The sequence below is a fragment of the Strigops habroptila genome, chromosome 8, assembly GCF_004027225.2.
Source record: "Strigops habroptila isolate Jane chromosome 8, bStrHab1.2.pri, whole genome shotgun sequence".
Lineage (NCBI taxonomy): Eukaryota > Metazoa > Chordata > Aves > Psittaciformes > Psittacidae > Strigops > Strigops habroptila.
In genome coordinates this window covers 41,145,317-41,161,499 of record NC_044284.2, presented here as the reverse complement: position 1 = coordinate 41,161,499, position 16,183 = coordinate 41,145,317, and the positions used below count along the sequence as shown (strand labels likewise).

Sequence of the window (16,183 nt, the reverse complement as noted above, 5' to 3'; positions counted from 1 at the left end):
GGAGGAGCCAGCAGCTTTGCCTATCATCGTCATTCAGAGGGAATAGCCAGGTTTTCCTCAGCAAGCGTTTCCCCCGGGGTTCAGTACAAACGTGCGTCCTCCATGAGGTTCTTCCAAAAGGCTTTACGGGAGCGAGGGCAAATATTTCTGAAGGGCAGTAAAAATGGAGTGTCTGCCGACTTAAGTAGCAACCACGGTCCCCCAAGAAGTGGGGCTTTGTGGCAGGGGGTGTTCACCCTCACAGGTTTTACCCTGAGTAGCGTGAGCTGCAGCTCACCTGCAAGGGGGGAGCCGAGAAGGGGCCTGGCTGGAGGAGTGTCCTTCCAGTCCCCGCCTGTACTCCAGAGGGTCAGAACTGGGCAAAAGGCTGGGGTTTACACCCTCGCTTTCTCTGTTTCCCTGGTCAGACACAGGCTCGTGACGGCTGGTGAGTCACAGGAACACAGGAACACGTCACCACTGAACAAACTCTAGTAACCTCTTAGTAGCTGCATCTCACTGTGTAAATGGGAAAGTTTTCCCAAAGTCAGAGCTAAGCCACTAATTTCCAAGTACGTGTCTTTCCTTCTCTTCATGACTTCAGGGCTGTCCTGTGCAAAATATGTACCCAGGTGCACCTTAAGCCGTTGTCCCAAACCACGGGTCGAAGCTACAATACGGTATTAAAACATTTCTAACACATATCACCTTATCAGACTTGTTAATAAAACAAATTGGTTTTGACCAACAGACACCAGAGACAGACTCTTTTAATGTGTAACTGCTGGAACTATTCAGAAGTTGTTTTAAATATTCTATGTGGACTCCGAGCAGAGCCACTGGGTGAAAAAGTCTGACACTGATTTAGTTTGCAGTGTGTGTTTCACACTGTTATCCCATCACCCATCTTTCTGCTGCTTAATGCTGCTTAATAGGAAAGCTGTTGTTAAAAAATATATATATATAGAAAATCTTGTGATTGCTGAAATGTGACCAGCTGCATGGGTGATAGCACCAGGAATTTTCACATACCTTTGCCCCTGTTCTTAAGATGTCAATTTTAACAGAATGCTGCTTAGAAATACTCTCAAGTCAGGCTATACATGATCACTGGTGCCCTCATGCTGAAAATGCTGTGCTATTTACCCTGAATTGTCTTGTGGTGCCACCATTGGCTCTGTGAGCAAGCGGAAAAGCAAAACAAAACAAAACAAAAAACACCCCACAAAAAAACCAAACCCAACAAAACCCCACAAACCACCAAAACCCAACACATCCAAAAGTTTCCTAAACTTCAACAAATGGTTGATGAAACTGTTTCATCAAATTAGTAAAACCCTAACTCTGGAGGGTAGGAAAATGAGATACGTTTGATAGAAAGTAAAGTGCATGTGACCTTCAGAGTTAGCCAGTTTGCTTTTCTTTTCACCTTTCTTCCCATCCTTTACACAGGAAATTGGAAGAAGGCATTGCTACCTTTGTCCCTGCCACTCACGCCCATCATCCGCTGTGTCTTCACCAGTCCAAATTGGTGTACTATTTCATCAGCTACACCATTTACTCTGCTTGTCACCACAGTGATTGCAATCTTGATTTTTTAGTGTCATACATTAATCTTATGGGTTGCATCGCCCAACGATTGCCTAACCACAACCGTTCCTGAGCACTCCTGGCTGAATCAGCACGTGGTCATTCCCATTTGTTGACATGGGAACCTTGACACCCCAGCGTTTTGCTTCAGCTTCACTTGCTCTCACCTACCCACAGCACCAGGCAGCAACTTGACTTCTGCAGCACTGCTTGTTTACCTGATTTCTTTCTCTCTTTCTTTCTGTCTTTCTCTATTCCACCACCACTCCCCGGGCAGTCTAAGCAAGAATTTACAGCTCTCATGCACACATTATGTACCATCACTTTGGTGATTGTAGACATGCTTGATGCACCTGAGCCTGCCTATCAGCTCAGGGGAAGCATAAAGAAAACCCTTTGCTGTTAAAGCTTTTGTGCTGCCCAGGGCAGACGGATATATCCTCACGATGACTGGGGTGGGGTGGGGGGGGTCTGTGCAGCTGAGGGAGGCACTGGGGAGGCAGCAGCATGGCCTGTACCAGCCCATGTTACGGAGAGGTGGGGATGGCAGGGGAAGCGAGATGGAGAGTTGAGGCTTTCACAATCCTGCTAGAAAATCTGTGCCTGGTCTTGTTCCTTCCTGCCATTTTTGGCACTGCTGCAAAATAGATGTGGTTAACTCTGCCTACTCTTAATTCTGAGTAACTCTAATTTATTTTCTATTTTAAGAGGTTTGCTCTCAGTCAGCCAGGGAGTAAGTACCTGTGGCTGTTCCTGATGCCTGCATTTATTGACCAGAATGGTTAATTCCTTTAAAACTTCTTTGTGGGCTTTAAAGTCAGTTACCCAAGAGCCTCAATACTTTCACGTGTGTCGGTAAAGTGTGGTATGTCCTATAATAAGATGTATAGAAGTATTGTTTACTATTTCCCAGTATGTACGCACAATAGCAAAATCTTAATGTATAAATGAAATAGCTCCATCAAGTGGTTAAAAATATTGTTACACGTTTCACTTTATTTCCTTAAAAAAACCCCAACAACAAAACTACAGTAATGTTAGATGTGTAATGTCAAGCCGGTTATAAATGAAGCAATAAATAAGCTTCAATTTTTGCATAACCAGAAAAAATGGTGTGGATGTAAGACTGAGGCCAAAACTCAGTTAGGTAAGTGCTGCAGTTAAATAAAAAAATTAAAAAATTATATATATATAAAAATTAAGAAACTGTAGAGGACTTCAGCCTGATCTGGTAATGAATGATTGAATTTTGGCAGGAAAGCTGAAAACTAGCTCCAGCAGACATCACATTGTTGAGGATGCCTGAAGTGTTTACAGATCATAAAGATTCCTTTTTAAAAACTCCGGTTCAATTGCTACCGTCATGTCAAGATTTTGTATGTAATTACCCTTGCTCCTCTTTACTTTGTCTGAGGCGCAGAGTTTTCAAAATATTTGGTGAAGGAGAATCAGCAAACTTCGGAGGAAAGACAGAGGCAGCAGGAACTAAAACTCCAACTTCACCGAGCAATTCCCCACTTCCAGTTACTTTCCAAGCAATGAAGTTTTGCAGGGAGATCAAACAGGCGGAAAGAAACAACCGCACCTCTCCCGGCAGAGGGCAGCGGTATCCTTACTCAAACATCACGCCACTTTTTGCCAGAGAACGAAAATAATCCTTGACCGAGCAGGAGGTGCAACAGCCAACTTAATTGTGGTGATTCCATTGCTGAAAAGGGAAACTTGCATTATTTTTTGAGGAACAAATAACTTTTCCTTTCCCTACCACTCTGAAGTAATGGAATGAATCTTGCCAGCTGGGCTGGTGTGATTGTTGGGGTTATTTAAGTTGAGGAGGTTATTTCTTCAGTGTATGTAAAAAGAAGTAGATCCTTCTAATCTGGCTAAACATCAGATCATGAAAGGTATTCAGTCTGTATAGGTATAACTATTGCCTAGCCCTGCTAAGGTGAATTGTGTTTCCTGAAACTGCTCTTCACCCTCTGCAACATCCCAGCTTTCTCTCTCTGTTGGGCTCAGAAACAATTTCACCTGGGTCCCAACCACATTATATATCATCATCATTACTTTGTGACACCACCTCAAACCAATCTCAGATCTATTTTGCAGCATATTCTGCTGCTTATTAAAATTTCATGAAAATATTGACGTGGTCTCTGAAGTTATTTCATCAGGAACATACAGAATTAAATGTGCAGGCAGCCCTGGAAGAGTGACTTGAGAGAGATTAGTTCCAGAACAAACAGGTCTAGTTACTCATATTGACTCTCCCACATATAAGGGCTTTCTAAATATTTTTGTGGAAATGCAGCACTGGACTTGGCCAGCATCTCCTTCCCGTTCTTACAGTAGCAACTGTACATGTTCCTTGTGACTCCACAGCTTGCCAGCTGTGCTACGCAGCTGGGACCCTTCCACGTGAAGGTAAGACACAGCAGGTGGAAAAGTAGACATTTTACACCTAGTTTAATGACTACTTACTACTTAATGACTACTTACTACTCTGTAATAGCAATCTCTTCCTCTCCATATTTCATAAAAATGTGCATCCTTTCTCTCCTCCCTAAGTAAATACAAAATAGTTTGCTATTGTTCTCCCCACAGCTGCTAAGGTGCTTAGGTGGAGAAATCCATGCCAGTCAGTGTTTTCTACCATTTTCTTGTTTCACTTTTATTTGTTGCAGTACAAATGCACTGCCTGCTGACGGACATGGAAGAGAATTAGTGCTTATGGAATGACTGGTCCAGGTGATTCCCAAGACAGTTGCTTGTAGTCTACAGTTGTACAGTCCTACCTATTCTGTACTTTGCAAAGGGCTTATGGAGACTAATAACCTTCTATGTGCAGTAATGAACTTTTTCACTCTTCTCATGAGGGAGGCTTCCACAGCTTTCTCCAATCCCCAGTTGTAGAAACAGAAGGATGTTCTTAAGGCAGAGATTTCATATACATGCTGTAATATAGCTATATATTTGTAATCTTTTAAGCTGTCTTTAGAAATAACATTATGAGGCTGTGGGGAAACAATTGGATTTGAGAGGTGTGGGGAAAAAAACTCACTGCTTTGGTGAGATCAGCCTCTTTGAGGGAGTATGAGATCCTTAGGGCCAAGAGTTGAGATCTTACGGAGAAACATCATGTAGGTAGCAAGTGTGCTTGCAAGAGACATAGTGAGCACCATCGAGAAGTCTAGACCATCGAAATGACAGCCAGAATCATAATGCCAAAAGTGTTTGATCTTTGTAATGAAAGAGCCCCAAAACCATGAAGACATGGGTAAAAATAATCCCCATCAAAACCAGGACATATTTCTCAGAGGAGAAAAAATATCTTCATAAAGCCATGGAAGATTGACTTTCTGTTGTAGATGAAGAAAGAAAACAACGTTTTCAGCTTTCAGTGTCGGACATTTCCTCTTTCCCACTTTGTTTTAATCTCTGTGAAGATAGATGACATCTACCGAAAGTTAGTCCCAAGCAGGAGACATTTCTAAATCTGCCCAGCCAGTTTTTTGGCTGTTTCCATGGCAATGAGGCAGCATGTCCTGCTGCTCTCCCTTCTGCGAGAGCCTTTCCCAAGCTTGATACGGACTGACAACACCATGCCTTTGTAGCTCCCTTGCCAAAAACTTCCCTCTTCTCTGTTCAGGGCCATTCCCATCTATTCCTTTCAGCTTCTCCCTGATTCTGGAAACACCTAGCTAGAGACTGAATCCATCCATGTGTTCACTTCTCTGCCACAATGATTCAGGCCAAGAGACCGCTGCTGGTTATACAAGCTGAGGGACTGGAGAGGGCAGCACCTTCCAACCTTCCTGTCTTGGAAAGAAGTTTTGGGTGATGGTGAAGGGAGAACACTGTAGGGGCCAGGAGCATGAACTAAGCAGAAACAAAGAAAATCCAGGTTTCTGTCTAGTCTCCCAAAAGAGTCGGACTGAAACTTGGCACTTCTGGCCATAGCAACAAGTAGAACAGTAAAGAATGTACAGACTTGGTACAATGCAGTGCTTATTAAAAGACATGACAAGTGTGAAGGAACACTTCCAAAACCCTGAATTCAGATAGATCTATGTCACAGCTGAGCCTCTGGCAGCTCTCAACAGCATTTCACTGAAGGGGGGGGGAAGAAAAAAAGTTAAGAGTTACAAAGCTGAAGGAGGAGTTTTGCTATCAGCTGAGGACTAGCAAAAATGGGAGGTTATAATGGAACTACACTGGGAGGTGAAGCAATCTGCAGGGTTTGCTGCAGTTGATCTGTATTGCGCTGAGTTGATGTGGTTACAAAAACATCTTTGTGCTCAGCACTATTCCGTTGTTGGCCTAGTGCCTTGAGGCTTACATGCCTTGGAAATATGGATGAGGAGATGAAAACTTGAGCTTGTTTAAAGGATTTAAATCTGAAGATGGCAGGCCCAGGAGAGGGATTCTGAGTTCAGGCATGTAGGTCAGGCAAGAGAAGTCTTGTCTTCACTAGCAAGTTAGTATGAAATATAGTAAAAGTGTTCCTGTTAGTTCAACCCTTGCCCACACAAAAAAATTCCCTCATTGCATAAAGTGGCTGGAGAAACATGAATTGACAAACCAACCAGAGAACAGGGTAAACCTTGAGTGAATTTTCTTCATCCTTTACCACTGCCATTTCTCTACAGTAGGGACCCACAAGAGCACCATCAAAGCAAACAGCAGTGGTCACTCCCCAAATTTTTTCCACGTGTGCTTTCCTCAGCAACTGCTTATTCCTTGCTTCCTATTTGTGAGCTTATTCACCCAGTTGCAAAAGGCTTCCAGTGCCCACAGCAACAATCGCCCATCTTCAGCACATAAGTCTTTGTTTTATTTTTCTGAAATTGCATCTCATAAGATCTCATTTTACTGTTGCCTGCTGATCAGACACCAAGTTATGGGAGAATCACTGGTGTGATGCTACTGTAGTCTGTGATTTTAGGAGGAAGGATCCAGGCTGTAAGATTTCTGGTGGCATTCCAAGTAAGCTGTCATGAGAAGAGAATCCAACACGCAAGACCTCACTGCTGAGGGAAAATCAGCAGGTTTCTTCTACTCAGAGGAAAAGTGTAGAACTATAAATGCTAACTCAGTAACTCCCCAGGAATGAGCATGTGCCATGCTGAGACTGAATGCATCATTAGCAAATCCCTGAGGCCGGATCTCTATTTCAGACTGCACAGTATAACAGCTCCAGGGAACATACAAACAGAGAATGCTGGTGATTTCACAGTTTTTGCTGCCCTGTGAGGCAGAAAATAGAAGTGCTCTAAAGCTCTTTCCCGGGAACACAGAAGTAATGTTTTCCAGGGCCATCAAAAGCAGAGGAAGATAGGTGTGTTCTCTGCAAACAGGGAGAAAGGGAAACAGATTAATCTGCTGCCATGTCTGCTAAAGGAGTCTCTTGGATAATCAGGCAAGCTTTGTGGAATGAGGCTATAGGACTGCTCCCTTGCAGAAGAAATGTTGGGGAGGGATGTGGTGTTGGTTCAGGTAGACGAAAATCTCAGAAGCACATACAATCCACAGTGGATTCATGCCTTATCAGTGCCTTCCCTAGCAGCACAGGTTAGTAATGTATCTAGTACGTCTGCCCTTTATCACAACCAACCCATGGGAAAAACTTCCAAGACTGGTGAGTCAAGGTAATTTTGTAGTGTGACTGCATCCTAAGAAAGAGTAGACAAAAAGGGAAAGGCAGACAGCCAGGCGGTCTCTAGCACACTGAGGTCAAATTCCCCTTTCTGTCACTCTCGGGTACGAGAAAGTTGAGGACGACACACAGAGGTAACAGACATACTCCCGTGTCTGCTGGCACAGACAAGGCACCAGGCAGACTTAAACATACGCTCATGTGAGCACAGTGATATAATCTCTGACTATCAGAAAGAAGATGCCCGGGTTTCACTCCTAAATGTCTCAACTTCTCTGCATAGTTCGGATTGCACAGTAAATGCCTCAGCTGTATGAAATGTGCTGTTGGCTCTGGGGAAGTATTATTTCAGGTTGGCTGCAGCTGGGAGTACGTAGCATGACTTCAGGCCTCATTAGATGAACACTTGACAAGTTTTCTGCACAAAGATAAAGGGAAGAAAGATTTTATTAAGAAAACAAGGCTTATACAGTTGTCTTATGTGTGCGGGGAAGGGAGTGTCTGTGTGCCCCAGCTGTCTTTTACCTCCCAATAACTTTTTGAACCTGTTGGCCTATTTTATGCAAATCAGATGGAGAGACAGACATTCCAGAAATATTCAGTTCCTATGACTTCTGTGACAAATTCAGTCTAGTTAGAGGACAGTCTTAGTTTATGCTCCAAATGGAGGGAACTTGCAGGTGAACTCACCTTTTGCTAGAATAAGAATTTAAGTTGACAGGGATCACTGCAGCTCATCTAGTCCACTCTCCTGCTCAAAGCACAGCCAATTACAAAGTTAAATGAAGCTGCTCAGGGCCTCATTTTTAAAACCTCCAACTCTGGACCTCAGCTTCACAAAGCAAATGTATCAAGTGCAACTCCTTTGCCTCTGCCATTTCCCCCTCTTTTAAAGAAGGCTTAGAAGTGGTAGCTGATGGTAAAGCTTGCAACAATCCCTGCATCAGGCAGCCGGTAGGACTTCACTTATGTTAATACATGTAACCAGCAGCTAGTTACTTTATTTTGGCATTCTGTGTTAGTTAATGAGTACAAGTACAAAGGTCAGGCTCAGAGACACAAGGCTTTGTATGTCTCATTGTCTGATTTACTAGAAGCTACAAGGGAAGGAGCGCTGCTCTGTATGAGCAGGAACTACAGGCTACATAACCAGCCTGACAAGCTAATGAGAACAAGTCATTCATTAACAGAAGACTTGCTGCTAGGCAAACACACACAGCTGGTATGGGAGAAGAATTTGGATGTGAAATGAGACAGTGTAGCTGGTTTTTTATAAGACATTTCCTACTTCAGCAAGTTTACAGTCTAAATAAAGACCACACAAAACACATTAAGAGCCTGATCAGGGGAAGATTTGGGCTTATGTGTTTTCTGAAAGGTTTAGTAATGAGCGGAGAGGCAGAATTTGCAAAGAGAACAGAAATATTTGTATGTTTAACATAAGGAACAAGTTATGAATTTAAGTGAGATTTGATTACAAATGTATATGCTGCTCTCTTGGGTACCAGTCTGTTCTGTGCACATACACATACATGTATGTTCACAGAAACATCGTACAAAACCCTGACGCTTTCTCCTGCTACAGTTGTACAATTACGCTTTTCTTCAGAGTAGTTTCATGCTACTGAGCATTTTTTTTAAGAAATAACATCAAAGCTGGAAGCTGAAAAGCATGGATATTTAATACTATATAACTGTGTGAAGAAAGGAACACGATGTTATTTGAAAGACAAAGTAATCACTTAAAATTCTTGCATAATTAAATAAAAAACCCTGCCAAGGAAGAATCTCCAGACTTTGTAGAATGAAACAATAACAATATTTTAGACCAAACTTTGTCTCTTAAAAGTGATTAAATTAATCAGCACCATTGCACAGAGTATGACACCATTCATGGCCAGGTCACATAGGCATTTACCAAAGTGGTCCAGAGCAAGGCTGGATTCCTGCCATCCTAAATATATAATACAGAGCACAAATCCTGCAAGAAGTTGTACCCTCAGGCTTCCTTACAAGATCGAAGACTAAATTCAGAAGTGTGTACAACTCAAAACAATACCAGGAGTGCAATCACATTGATACTAATTATTGGCAATAACAAGAGCAACTTTGGAAGATACAGTTTTCAGTATGATTTATAAAAGAGAAGTGAAGCTGCATGGAACTCACTGACTGGCAAAGTATTCCGAGCATAAGTGACAGTGTGAGGAGGCAAGAAGACAGAGGTGGAGGAGGTACAAGGGGAAACTAGCACATGAAGCAAAGAGCATGGAAAGGAAGCATGCCAAGTCCAGAGTCTTTTCAAACCTAAATGATTTTGTGATTCTAATTCCAGCTTATTTTAGCTGCATGTCTTGGAAAATAAAGGATTTTTTTTTTTTTTTTTTTTTTTGGTGGCTGATGAGTCTTTATTTTGTTTTGGACTATCATGGTGGTTATTCTAATTCAAGTACAGTAGAGTAGTCATCAGAGGAATCTAAGGTGGGATGAGGTTGGTCTCAGAGGCACTGCTGGAGGTACCGCAGCATAGTAGTGTGCTCTGAAGCATTTGCTGTCCCTTATCTAAATGTCAGCTCTCTGGCTGCAAACCTCTCAGGGAGAGAAAACAGAAAACATGGGAAGAAAATCTTCCATCTGCAAACTAGAGAACTCCCTCACTGTCCAATGAGCTAGTAAGATTTCAAATGAGGAACTGAAAAAATTAGGCTCCTAAACATGAATTAAGGCAACCCTGGAACTCTGGTGGCAAAACATTCCTATTGACCCACCTGCAGACAAACGCCTAAAAGCCTGAATCATCACCAGCACTGTCAAGGGACCTCATATTACCTCAGCAAATGTACTTTATCAGTGATCACGCTGTGCAAGCTGAGTACTAATTTGCAATTCCCAGCAGATGCAGAGACTTGTCATCATTTTTGTTTGGTGGAGGCAACATTTTCCATGGAAAAAGGCAAGCAAACAACATTCTTAATGTTCTTATTAACATACCCTTCTACAACCTTTTGTGCCTCAAACAGATGCTTGGGAAGGGCAGTGCAGCTGTAATACTTACAGAAATATATCAGACAAGAAAAAAATAACTGAAGAAGTCCTATAATCTGCTTATTCCGTGTCTCCCCACCTCTGGCTTTACTCTGATGGAGGCTGTGAGAAGTTTATGGGTTATACCATGAAGGGTATAGTTCTGCAAAATCTCAGCACAGTTTATGTGGTGTTGTTTACAGTTAGCAGATATGTACACAAGGCCTGGCCACACAGCTGTGATCCACAAGCGTGGTTAGTTATATAATATACCTAACAAAAAACCACAGGACCAAATAAAAGAAGAATGGGGATGCCCAAGATGCTGCAGTTGTCTCTACACACAGACACACCCAGGTCCTTTCCTCCCTCTGCACAGAGCCCTTCATTTACTTGCTCTCTTGGTAGGTGTCAATGTTTAGACTAGTAGCTGGCAGTGTCGGAATAGCGGTTTGAATAAGGATAATGCTGAAGCAGCATCAAAGAAATTAATAAAAGGTTGGTTGTGCTGAGGAAAGGGCTGAGTTGGTTGGTGGGATGCAGCATGTGGGGGTGGGTATGTGTGGGGAGTTTTAATTTTAGCTATGGTGGAAGAAAGAGCAGTTACTAACAGAGGAAATATCATCTTTCAAGGGCTGCACGTGAACCCTTCCGTGCTGTTGGGCAAAATCTGTTAGAAAACCATACTTCTCCAGAAAGCTTTTATGTTCATAGACTCTCACTGAACAGGCATGTGAGTACCCGAAGCTATCTTGCACACACTGTACATAAATTCTAATTTAAATCATAGTCATGATTTGAAATAACTTGTAAGACAACACTGAAACACTACCTATTGTGCCATGAAAGATCTGTGCAGACAGTACATTTTAAGAGCTGTCAATCAGAGATGAAAGGATGAGTGCTTGCACCAAGAAACGACATTCTCCTTTGAAATGGCTCATCACTTACAAGCTTTCAGTGTATACTGCAGAGTAACTAACCTTGTGTCACGAAGCCTTTATCAGACCAGATTTTAAAATCTTTCTTTTTTGTTTTTTTGGGGTTTTTTTTGTTTTCTTTTTTTTTGTTTTGTTTTGTTTTGTTTTAATGTCTTTCCCCAGAACCCTTCCATTAAGAGGTGGCTGCCTGGTTTTCACACAGGTGAAGTCCAGGGTGTTACAGCGACGCTGAAGAGCAATGCCACAGCCATCTAGTGGATATTAGACATGACCTTTGCAGGCATCCCAGAGGAGCTACAGCTGTCCTGAGCCTCACAACTTGTTCTGGTATTGCAAAAAAAGCATAAAAATCCTGCCATGTTACGCACATGTATCCTTTATGCTTGAGAACTCTCCAAATACCTCGATCAGGCCTCTGTTGTTCTAGGCACTTAAATACCTCAACTAATACCATCCACATCCTAAATACCAGCCAAACGTTTAACACAAATCTGTTTCTCTATGTAGCTTTGATACACAGAAGGTATGTGAGTTGGAAAAAGAGCAAAGATTACTCCTAGAATTAATTTTCAAGCCACTGGCGGAGTACTGCTAGTTAATTTTTCCTAAGCTACAAACAGAAACTGCCCAGTTGACTCAACACTTAGTTAGGCTCAGGAGTCTCCAATTTGTCCACAGACTTCTTCTGGCACAGAACCTGTACTTCAGGCAGATGACAGCAGCACGCTCGTGACATGTAATGCTGAGCATGTAAGTCTGCTCAGCCAGCAATTATTTGATTGTGTGATTTTGGGAGCACACTGTGGATGTGGAGCAATGCACTGTCAGTGCTTAGAAGAAGCTTCAAGGACTGGATATATGGTGAATATTTAAAGTCAGTTCAAAAGCATTTCTAGAAATAGCAAGTTTCTTGCCAGGCACATCATTGTAACCTCAATGCTGCTTTTGTTCCTTGGTCCCTTTTATCCCTTATTCGAACAGCTCATGAGATGGCAGACTGATTGGAAGCCCAAAATCGCCAGGAGGACAGTAACTGTTACTGATGTCTCATTAATGCATGGTGCCAGACCTCTTCAAAAGAAATTACTTTCTGAAAAACAACCTATTCCTGATCCTACATGAGGCTGATAGCATCACGGCTGATAATAACAGGTCGCATTGATACAGAGTTTACCTCTTCAAAGCACTGTGTAATCTTTTCATGGTTAGTAACCATGACACTCCGTGAAGTAAATACTCATCAGCTCCCACTTTAACAATAAGGAATGGTGTGGCTCAGTGTCATCTGTGAGTCAGTAGCACAGAGTCATTTTCAGTTTGGGGAGTTTCTTGTTTATATCCCCACCGCTTTTCTAGCAGGCACTCTAGAAGACAGTCACCAACTAGGTGCGTCCCCTGTTTATATGATACCATACAAACTATGTTGTTGGGAGGACCTAGTGGGGTACAGTCTGAGGGTACGGCTTGTTTAGCACACAACCAGCAACGGCTGGGGCGCTAGTTTTGAAGCTTTTTTTAATAAGGTACAGCATGATCTTAGAATACTATGGTAACAAATGGTAACCATGCCGCAGCCCTCCTCCCCTTGTAACAGGCCTTTTTAGAAAGCCCCTGCCTGACTCCATCCCCAAGAAAGATATTTCTCTGCGCCAGACAAGCTCCATACAGTTGGACATTAACGTAATCCACGACAAGCTGCTATATGTGCACAAGCTGCTGGTAGAGAGAAGGAAGAATTTCATGAGATCTGAGGAGTAAGAACAGTGTTTAAACCCAATTCTCCTTGGCGCACTTATGTATAATAGTCTCTTGACATTGGTATCTTCTTTTAAATTGCTAATGGCCTTCCTCTGGATAGTTCTTTAGGATGAGCAAGTAAAAGGCATTAGGAAAGAAAAATAGTATTTGATTTTTAAAGAGTGGTTCTATCCTATGTGGCAACTGCAAATGGCGTGAGGGAATTCTATGTTTGTTGTCTCTCTACAGTCTCCAGAGAACATATATTTTGTTTACAAGGCAAACCATTTACAAATGCCAAACCCTGCAAATTCTAGCTGGAATGAGACCAGGAAATATCTCCACTACAGTTTACCCATGTGAGCTGGTTCTGCCAGAGACTGTCCATCCTGCAGAGACAGCCTCTGCTCATATACACATAACCATGTGTATACATGGTCCTGGACTTCATAGAATCATAGATTTGGCAATGCATACCCCATGCTACGCCCCAGATATTCCCAGAAATTATTTGCTGTGTGTTAACAGCAAGTATGTCTGTAATTCCTGATCTCCCCATTGTTCTTAGTCCATTAATTTAGTGAGTTAAGGCATTTCTGGCTCCCTGTGCTCCTCACTCCCATTTACTCCAGCCTGTGTCAGAGTACACACTAGCCAGCTGGACAAGCCACCCTTGAATTATGGCAGCAGGGTGCAGTTTGAGTGCATGTGAGTGCATGTGATAGTGTGGACAGCATTTTGGTAGCACCTCATGACCCTGAGAAGGTAAATTACAGTCTCAGAATTCCTGTCACTATGAATTTAATGAAGAAAGCTGACTTTCATGGAACTTGCAAAGGAGCTTCTTCTCACCTTCCCACCCCAGGACAGCCACACAAACGTTGGTCCAGCCATAGGTTGCTGTGGCTCCTTGTAAGCTGGCTGGCTCCGAGTGTTACCAAGCCAGTTTGTCACTGTCATGTCAGTTCTCAGTGATGTGGTGAGGGCATCTGAGATGAGCGACATTATGGCTCATCCACAATGAAGCAACACTGCCAAAGCATTGCTGAAATAGTAGCCAGCATGGAGACTGAAATACTTTCAAGTGCCTAGTTCTTCTAAGCTGCAACAAGCACCATTATCCTTCAGGATGAAACCTCCTCCTTTCTGCTTTGAATTGGACCACCTTATGCTAACATTACAGAAGCTGAAAGAAGACAGTTTACCAATTACAGAATAGAGTGTACGTTCAGCCACCCGATGACAAGATGCTGCTGTCAGCCACATCTGGCCACTGACATGCCTGATGCTATTCACACACCAGTGCCTTTCTCTTACCGCACGCCCTTGGCCAGGAGAGCAGGTCCCGGTGGGAACCTGAGGAGCTCATCCAGGGCCTGGTGAGCCATGGAGATGTGCACGGCTCAGGACAGGCCCACCACCGCTCCCTTCTGCAGCCGGGTACGTGACCCTGGCTTTGCCCCTCACATCTGCTTGGGTTCGTAGGGGAACCAGCCTGCCCTTAGCTTGCAGGGAAAGCGTGCTTGTGGGGCCGGCGCGCAGCTGCCCTCAGCGGGGCAGCCTTGGGGCCATGGCCGCAGAATTTGGTCAGGTTGCCCGCGCCCGGCCTCAAATCGCGGCCAAGAAGGAAGGACCCTCCGAGGGCACAATCCGGACAAGCACCCCGGGGTCTTGCTCCTCGGTCCATGCCTGTCCCCGCCACAGCCACGCTCCGGTGCGACCGTGCCGGCGCCACCGTGCGTGACCGCCGCTGCCGCGGAGGGGTGGGCGGCCTCCCTCGGAGGACCGGAGGCGGCTGGGGGAGCCGCTCTGTCCCCGCTCTCCCGGCGCTCTGTGGTCTAAGATGGCGGCGGGGGCTGAGGGGGCGAGTCCGTGAGTCCCAGGCCGGAGCGCCGCGGGGGCCGGCGGGGGCGGCGAGGCGGGCGGGAGCCGCCGGGCCGGGCCGGGCCGCGCCGCGACGCGCCGGGGGGAGGAGCGGGAGGCCGCCTGCCGGGCCGGGGAGCAGCGGCGGCATGTGAGCGCGGGCCGCGGCCGGGAGCGCGGCGATGGGGCAGCAGGTGGGCCGCGTCGGGGAGCCGGGCGCCGGGCTCCAGCACCAGCCGTCGTCTCAGCAGCAGCAGCCGCGGGGACTGCGGGGTAGCAGCGCGGCCAAGCCGGCGGGTCGCCGGCGGGAGGCGGCCGGGCGCGCCGCCGAGGGAGGCTTCAATATCTTCACCCAGCACGGTGAGGGGCCGGGCTGGGGCCGCGCCGCCGGACGGGTGGAGGGCCGGGGCTTGGGGGACGCCCGCCTGCGGTCGGCCGCGGCCAGAGGGTCGATCGCGGGGCGCGGGGGAAAGGGGCGAGATCGCCCTTCCTGCCCTGCCTCCTTTGTTGTTGCGGGTTTAACTGGGGGAGGGGAGAGGTGCGGGGTGAAGAGAGGCGCCTCTCCCGGCGGGGGGAGCGGGGCAGCTCCGCCGCTGTGCCACGTCCCGGGAGACGCTTGCCTCGGCCCAGCCCAGAGCCTGGCAGCGGGGCCGGAGGAACTTCCCCCGGAGCTGGGACTCCCCGGCATCCGCGGGAGCGAGGTGGCACCACCGGGAATCAAAACTCGCTGTGCGTGGTGGCTGTCACTGCAGCGGTTCCTAGCTCTGGTTTTGTTACAGAGGTAAACGTTACATGTGCTTTGTCTTTCTGTTTACTGAGGCGCTTATAACTTGCCCATCTACATCTGTAAGTCTCTGTTGTTATATAGCTCCTGACAGAGCAAAAGATTTTGTTTTGACTGAGGTGTTACAGCTGAAATCTGTTTCTCAGTTGAAGTTTTTGCCTGTCCACATTTATTCTTATTGCTGTAAAGTGATACCGGAAATGTTTAATGCAACACGATTAGTTTCAGTAATCTCTCTTAGGAGGACCCCACAACTTCAAATCCCCCTTTGTAACTATGTGTTTTTATTTTTGTTGGTTTTGTTGTTTGTTATATCTATCTGGCAACACCTTTATATAATGCACAAGTTTTGGAAGGTGATCAACTGAAACCTGTCTGGTCTGACGAGCGTCTTGAGAATAGATGCGCGGATGCATCTCTAATCCTAAAGAACTGAATCCGCTATGGAGAGCGTGGCTGGTTTGGCTTTAGGTGGAGAGATATGTCAGTGTTTATAGAGGAAGGCTGCTTCTGACAATACATGTTTTCTTCTGCTCAATAGAATGAGCATAGGCAAAAAGATTAAGGAACATGCAACCAGCAGTCTGAATGTAAATATCATCTGCTGTG

General features: G+C 45.1%; 2 protein-coding genes across 4 annotated transcripts in view; one reads left to right on the top strand and one right to left on the bottom strand.

The window, feature by feature from the left end:
- SOAT1 (sterol O-acyltransferase 1) overlaps positions 1–14,267 on the bottom strand; it is a 44,522-nt gene extending 30,255 nt beyond the window's left edge. Inside the window, exon 1 of one of the 2 annotated variants that reach the window (XM_030495593.1) lies at positions 14,245–14,267. Coding sequence is in view for 1 of the 2 variants with exons in the window: in XM_030495589.1 (XP_030351449.1) it covers positions 1,409–1,420 (12 nt within the window). In the remaining variant the exon portion in view is untranslated. Of the gene's footprint in view, positions 1–1,408; positions 1,466–14,244 lie in introns of those variants that run through there. The other variant, XM_030495589.1, reaches the window with a different exon arrangement.
- Positions 14,268–14,749: 482 nt separating this feature from the next.
- Positions 14,750–16,183, top strand: part of ABL2 (ABL proto-oncogene 2, non-receptor tyrosine kinase) — a 57,946-nt gene continuing 56,512 nt past the window's right edge. For both annotated transcript variants that reach the window (XM_030494958.1, XM_030494957.2), the window contains exon 1: positions 14,750–15,150. In XM_030494958.1, the coding sequence (XP_030350818.1) occupies positions 14,973–15,150 (178 nt within the window). In that variant the 5' untranslated portion in view covers positions 14,750–14,972. The remainder of the gene's footprint in view (positions 15,151–16,183) is intronic.